At 50.5% G+C, this 7,500-nt stretch overlaps 1 protein-coding gene across 1 annotated transcript in view; it reads right to left on the bottom strand.

The window, feature by feature from the left end:
- The window catches only part of LOC115398828 (docking protein 2-like), a 43,957-nt gene that overhangs the window by 12,355 nt on the left and 24,102 nt on the right, over positions 1-7,500 (bottom strand). The window contains exons 4-5 of the mRNA XM_030105826.1: positions 7,173-7,310; positions 1,191-1,358 (exon numbers count right to left, since the gene is read on the bottom strand). Coding sequence (XP_029961686.1) covers positions 1,191-1,358; positions 7,173-7,310 — 306 coding nt within the window. The remainder of the gene's footprint in view (positions 1-1,190; positions 1,359-7,172; positions 7,311-7,500) is intronic.

Genomic DNA, 7,500 nt, shown 5'->3' with positions numbered 1-7,500 from the left:
TCCTGGTTTTGGGATCTCTGCTGACGAGGTCTGGATCCACTGCTGATCGTTCTGCGGCTTCCTTCTTCAAAGCTGCAGGGACCAGAGACGTCTGTCCAGAGGACGGACTGTCCTCACAGGCTGTCCTCACAGGCTGTCCTCAGAGGGGCTGTTCTCACAGGCTGTCCTCACAGGCTGTCCTCTCAGGCTGTCCTCAGAGGGGCTGTCCTCACATGCTGTCCTCAGAGGGGCTGTCCTCACAGGCTGTCCTCACTGGCTCTCCTCACATGCTGTCCTCACAGGCTGTCCTCACAGGCTGTCCTCAGAGGGGCTGTCCTCACAGGCTGTCCTCACAGGCTGTCCTCACAGGCTGTCCTCAGAGGGGCTGTCCTCACTGGCTGTCCTCACAGGCTGTCCTCAGAGCTCTGTCCCTTGGCCCCTCCAACAGACGGACCCGACTGGGTTCCAGCAGGACGGTCAAAACCGCTTCCTCCTCCTGGACAGCAACACATCTGGAGCTGATCACATCTGGAGCAGATCACATCTGGAGCTGATCACATCTGGAGCTGATCACATCTGGAGCTGATCACATCTGGAGCTGATCACATCTGGAGCAGATCACATCTGGAGCTGATCACATCTGGAGCTGATCACATCTGGAGCTGATCACATCTGGAGCAGATCACATCTGGAGCAGATCACATCTGGATGACAGTCTCTCAGCGACTGATGCTCCGACTGACTTTTGTTTTTATCCTTTTTCTTCTGCTCTTTAGAACTGAGACAATCTGACAGAATGAAAAGTGAGAGGCAAGTGAAGGTTGTTGTTGCTGCTGTTTTTGTTGCTGTTGCTGCTGTTGCTGTTGTTGTTGCTGCTGTTGCTGTTGCTGCTGTTGCTGTTGCTGCTGTTGCTGCTGTTGCTGTTGCTGCTGTTGCTGTTGCTGCTGTTGCTGCTGTTGCTGTTGCTGTTGTAGTTGCTGCTGTAGTTGCTGTTGCGGTGTACTGACATCCAGCAGTCTTCTGATCTGCTGCTGTTTGACGTCATTAAACTAAAACAGGAAGTGTGATTCAGAATCATGTCAACGGAAGCAAGGAGTCACCGGAGGGGTGTGTGTGTGTGTGTGTGTGTGTGTGTGTGTGTGTGTGTGTGTGTGTGCGTGTGTGTGTGTGTGTGCGCGCGTGTGTGTGTGTGCGTGTGTGTGTGTACCCACAGGGAAGGCGACCTCACACAGCGTGTGTGTCCAGTCGTCCAGCTGTCTCCTGTCCGCGGCGAAGACGTAGATCTTGTCCGTTGTCTCCACCAGGAAGCTTCCGGTGTCTCTGGGAGCTCCGCCCACTTCCAGCTCCGTCACCCGGATACAGTCGGCCAGTCTGATCACCTGGGTGACCAAGGGGTCGTTACCGGGGCAACAGCCAGACGTCAGATATGTGGACCTGAGACTGGGTTCACGTGTCACCAACACAGCTCCCTGAGCCTGACCTTTGACCCCCAACAGCTCCCCAGAGCACCAGCAGAGTGACAGCAGAGTGACAGTAGAGTGACGGCAGAGTGACATTAAAGTGACGGTAGAGTGACAGCAGAGTGACAGCAGAGTGATGGTAAAGTGACAGCAGAGTGACAGCAGAGTGATGTAGAGTGACAGCAGAGTGACAGCAGAGTGACAGCAGAGTGATGTAGAGTGACAGCAGAGTGACGGTAGAGTGACAGCAGAGTGACAGCAGAGTGACAGTAGAGTGACAGCAGAGTGACAGTAGAGTGACAGTAGAGTGACAGCAGAGTGACAGCAAAGTGATGTAGAGTGACAGCAGAGTGACGGTAGAGTGACAGCAGAGTGACAGCAGAGTGACAGTAGAGTGACAGCAGAGTGACAGTAGAGTGATGTAGAGTGACAGCAGAGTGACAGCACAGTGATGTAGAGTGACAGCAGAGTGACAGTAGAGTGACATTAGAGTGACAGTAGAGTGACAGCAGAGTGACAGCAGAGTGATGTAGAGTGACAGCAGAGTGACAGCAGAGTGACAGTAGAGTGACAGCAGAGTGACAGTAGAGTGACATTAGAGTGACGGTAGAGTGACAGCAGAGTGACAGCAGAGTGATGTAGAGTGACAGCAGAGTGACGGTAGAGTGACAGCAGAGTGACAGCAGAGTGACAGTAGAGTGACAGCAGAGTGACAGCAGAGTGACAGCAGAGTGACAGCAGAGTGACGGTAGAGTGACAGCAGAGTGACAGCAGAGTGACAGTAGAGTGACAGCAGAGTGACAGCAGAGTGACAGTAGAGTGACAGCAGAGTGACAGCAAAGTGATGTAGAGTGACAGCAGAGTGACGGTAGAGTGACAGCAGAGTGACAGCAGAGTGACAGTAGAGTGACAGCAGAGTGACAGTAGAGTGATGTAGAGTGACAGCAGAGTGACGGTAGAGTGACAGCAGAGTGACAGCAGAGTGACAGTAGAGTGACAGCAGAGTGACGGTAGAGTGACAGCAGAGTGACAGCAGAGTGACAGTAGAGTGACAGCAGAGTGACAGCAGAGTGACAGCAGAGTGACAGCAGAGTGACGGTAGAGTGACAGCAGAGTGACAGCAGAGTGACAGCAGAGTGACAGCAGAGTGACAGCAGAGTGACGGTAGAGTGACAGCAGAGTGACAGCAGAGTGACAGTAGAGTGACAGCAGAGTGACAGCAGAGTGACAGTAGAGTGACAGCAGAGTGACAGCAAAGTGATGTAGAGTGACAGCAGAGTGATGTAGAGTGACAGCAGAGTGACAGCAGAGTGACAGTAGAGTGACAGCAGAGTGACAGTAGAGTGATGTAGAGTGACAGCAGAGTGACAGCAGAGTGATGTAGAGTGACAGCAGAGTGACAGCAGAGTGACAGTAGAGTGACATTAGAGTGACAGTAGAGTGACAGCAGAGTGATGTAGAGTGACAGCAGAGTGACAGCAGAGTGACAGTAGAGTGACAGCAGAGTGACAGTAGAGTGACATTAGAGTGACGGTAGAGTGACAGCAGAGTGACAGCAGAGTGATGTAGAGTGACAGCAGAGTGACGGTAGAGTGACAGCAGAGTGACAGCAGAGTGACAGTAGAGTGACATTAGAGTGACAGTAGAGTGACAGCAGAGTGATGTACAGTGACATTAGAGTGATGGTAGAGTGACGGTAGAGTGTCAGCAGAGTGACAGTAGAGTGACAGCAGAGTGATGGTAAAGTGACAGCAGAGTGACAGCAGAGTGACAGCAGAGTGACAGAGTGACGGTAGAGTGACAGCAGAGTGACAGTAGAGTGACATTAGAGTGACAGTAGAGTGACAGCAGAGTGACAGCAGAGTGATGTAGAGTGACAGCAGAGTGACAGTAGAGTGACATTAGAGTGACAGTAGAGTGACAGCAGAGTGATGGCAGAGTGATGTACAGTGACAGCAGAGTGACAGTAGAGTGACGGTAGAGTGACAGCAGAGTGACAGTAGAGTGACAGCAGAGTGACAGCAGAGTGATGTAGAGTGACAGCAGAGTGACGGTAGAGTGACAGCAGAGTGACAGCAGAGTGACAGTAGAGTGACATTAGAGTGACAGCAGAGTGACAGTAGAGTGACATTAGAGTGACAGCAGAGTGACAGCAGAGTGACAGCAGAGTGACGGTAGAGTGACAGCAGAGTGACAGCAGAGTGACAGTAGAGTGACAGCAGAGTGACAGCAGAGTGACAGTAGAGTGACAGCAGAGTGACAGCAAAGTGATGTAGAGTGACAGCAGAGTGACGGTAGAGTGACAGCAGAGTGACAGCAGAGTGACAGTAGAGTGACAGCAGAGTGACAGTAGAGTGATGTAGAGTGACAGCAGAGTGACAGCAGAGTGATGTAGAGTGACAGCAGAGTGACAGCAGAGTGACAGTAGAGTGACATTAGAGTGACAGTAGAGTGACAGCAGAGTGATGTAGAGTGACAGCAGAGTGACAGCAGAGTGACAGTAGAGTGACAGCAGAGTGACAGTAGAGTGACATTAGAGTGACGGTAGAGTGACAGCAGAGTGACAGCAGAGTGATGTAGAGTGACAGCAGAGTGACGGTAGAGTGACAGCAGAGTGACAGCAGAGTGACAGTAGAGTGACATTAGAGTGACAGTAGAGTGACAGCAGAGTGATGTACAGTGACATTAGAGTGATGGTAGAGTGACAGCAGAGTGACAGCAGAGTGACAGTAGAGTGACAGCAGAGTGATGGTAAAGTGACAGCAGAGTGACAGCAGAGTGACAGCAGAGTGACAGAGTGACGGTAGAGTGACAGCAGAGTGACAGTAGAGTGACATTAGAGTGACAGTAGAGTGACAGCAGAGTGACAGCAGAGTGATGTAGAGTGACAGCAGAGTGACAGTAGAGTGACATTAGAGTGACAGTAGAGTGACAGCAGAGTGATGGCAGAGTGATGTACAGTGACAGCAGAGTGACAGTAGAGTGACGGTAGAGTGACAGCAGAGTGACAGTAGAGTGACAGCAGAGTGACAGCAGAGTGATGTACAGTGACAGCAGAGTGACGGTAGAGTGTCAGCAGAGTGACAGTAGAGTGACAGCAGAGTGATGGTAAAGTGACAGCAGAGTGACAGCAGAGTGACAGCAGAGTGACAGAGTGACGGTAGAGTGACAGCAGAGTGACAGTAGAGTGACATTAGAGTGACAGTAGAGTGACAGCAGAGTGACAGCAGAGTGATGTAGAGTGACAGCAGAGTGACAGTAGAGTGACATTAGAGTGACAGTAGAGTGACAGCAGAGTGATGGCAGAGTGATGTACAGTGACAGCAGAGTGACAGTAGAGTGACGGTAGAGTGACAGCAGAGTGACAGTAGAGTGACAGCAGAGTGACAGCAGAGTGATGTACAGTGACAGCAGAGTGACGGTAGAGTGTCAGCAGAGTGACAGTAGAGTGACAGCAGAGTGACGGTAGAGTGACAGCAGAGTGACAGTAGAGTGACAGCAGAGTGACAGTAGAGTGACAGCAGAGTGATGTACAGTGACAGCAGAGTGACAGCAGAGTGACAGCAGAGTGATGTAGAGTGACAGCAGAGTGACGGTAGAGTGACAGCAGAGTGACAGCAGAGTGACATTAGAGTGACATTAGAGTGACATTAGAGTGACAGCAGAGTGACATTAGAGTGACGGTAGAGTGACAGCAGAGTGACATTAGAGTGGCAGCAGAGTGACAGCAGAGTGACATTAGAGTGACGGTAGAGAGACAGCAGAGTGACAGTAGAATGACAGCAGAGTGATGTAGAGTGACAGCAGAGTGACAGCAGAGTGACAGCAGAGTGATGTAGAGTAACAGCAGAGTGATGTAGAGTAACAGCAGAGTGATGTAGAGTGACAGCAGAGTGACGGTAGTGTGACAGCAGAGTGATGTAGAGTGACAGCAGAGTGATGTAGAGTGACAGCAGAGTGACGGTAGAGTGACGGTAGAGTGACAGTAGAGTGATGTAGAGTGACAGCAGAGTGACAGCAGAGTGACAGTAGAGTGACGGTAGAGTGACAGCAGAGTGACAGTAGAGTGATGTAGAGTGACAGCAGAGTGACAGCAGAGTGATGTAGAGTGACAGCAGAGTGACAGCAGAGTGACAGTAGAGTGACATTAGAGTGACAGTAGAGTGACAGCAGAGTGACAGCAGAGTGATGTAGAGTGACAGCAGAGTGACAGCAGAGTGACAGTAGAGTGACAGCAGAGTGACAGTAGAGTGACATTAGAGTGACGGTAGAGTGACAGCAGAGTGACAGCAGAGTGATGTAGAGTGACAGCAGAGTGACGGTAGAGTGACAGCAGAGTGACAGCAGAGTGACAGTAGAGTGACATTAGAGTGACAGTAGAGTGACAGCAGAGTGATGTACAGTGACATTAGAGTGACGGTAGAGTGACAGCAGAGTGACAGCAGAGTGACAGTAGAGTGACAGCAGAGTGACAGAGTGACGGTAGAGTGACAGCAGAGTGACAGTAGAGTGACATTAGAGTGACAGTAGAGTGACAGCAGAGTGACAGCAGAGTGATGTAGAGTGACAGCAGAGTGACAGTAGAGTGACATTAGAGTGACAGTAGAGTGACAGCAGAGTGATGGCAGAGTGATGTACAGTGACAGCAGAGTGACAGTAGAGTGACGGTAGAGTGACAGCAGAGTGACAGTAGAGTGACAGCAGAGTGACAGCAGAGTGATGTACAGTGACAGCAGAGTGACGGTAGAGTGACAGCAGAGTGACAGTAGAGTGACAGCAGAGTGACGGTAGAGTGACAGCAGAGTGACAGTAGAGTGACAGCAGAGTGACAGTAGAGTGACAGCAGAGTGATGTACAGTGACAGCAGAGTGACAGCAGAGTGACAGCAGAGTGATGTAGAGTGACAGCAGAGTGACGGTAGAGTGACAGCAGAGTGACAGCAGAGTGACATTAGAGTGACATTAGAGTGACATTAGAGTGACAGCAGAGTGACATTAGAGTGACGGTAGAGTGACAGCAGAGTGACATTAGAGTGGCAGCAGAGTGACAGCAGAGTGACATTAGAGTGACGGTAGAGAGACAGCAGAGTGACAGTAGAATGACAGCAGAGTGATGTAGAGTGACAGCAGAGTGACAGCAGAGTGACAGCAGAGTGATGTAGAGTAACAGCAGAGTGATGTAGAGTAACAGCAGAGTGATGTAGAGTGACAGCAGAGTGACGGTAGTGTGACAGCAGAGTGATGTAGAGTGACAGCAGAGTGATGTAGAGTGACAGCAGAGTGACGGTAGAGTGACGGTAGAGTGACAGCAGAGTGACATTAGAGTGACGGTAGAGTGACAGCAGAGTGACATTAGAGTGACAGCAGAGTGACAGTAGAGTGACATTAGAGTAACGGTAGAGTGACATTAGAGTGACAGTAGAGTGACAGCAGAGTGACAGCAGAGTGATGTAGAGTGACAGCAGAGTGATGTAGAGTGACAGCAGAGTGATGTACAGTGACAGCAGAGTGATGTAAAGTGACAGCAGAGTGACAGTAGAGTGACAGCAGAGTGATGCAGAGTAACAGCAGAGTGACAGTAGAGTGACAGCAGAGTGACAGTAGAGTGATGTAGAGTGACAGCAGAGTGATGTACAGTGACAGCAGAGTGATGTAGAGTGACAGCAGAGTGACAGCAGAGTGACGGTAGAGTGACACTTCAGTGAGAGTAGAGTGACAGCGGAGTGTGTCGTGCCTTCTTGTGTTCCTGTTGTCTTCGAAGACTCTTGTCGTTCTTTTCCACGTTTCCTTCATCTTTACATTCAAAGAACTCGAGTCTGGAAATAGAACAGGAGCTCTCCCTGTAGAGAACACACCACACTCGCTTCCACTTCTACACACACACACACACACACACACACACACACACACACACACACACACACACACACACACACACACACACACACTGCTCACAGCTGGACAATGCTCACAGTTCAGAAAGCTGTTTAGTCATTAACGTGTGTGTGTGTGTGTGTGTGTGTGTGTGTGTGTGTGTGTGTGTGTGTGTGTGTGGGTGTGTG

Source organism: Salarias fasciatus, chromosome 12, assembly GCF_902148845.1.
Source record: "Salarias fasciatus chromosome 12, fSalaFa1.1, whole genome shotgun sequence".
Taxonomy (NCBI): Eukaryota; Metazoa; Chordata; class Actinopteri; order Blenniiformes; family Blenniidae; genus Salarias; species Salarias fasciatus.
The sequence above is the reverse complement of the archived record's forward strand: the minus strand, read 5'-3'. Positions and strand labels throughout refer to the sequence as shown.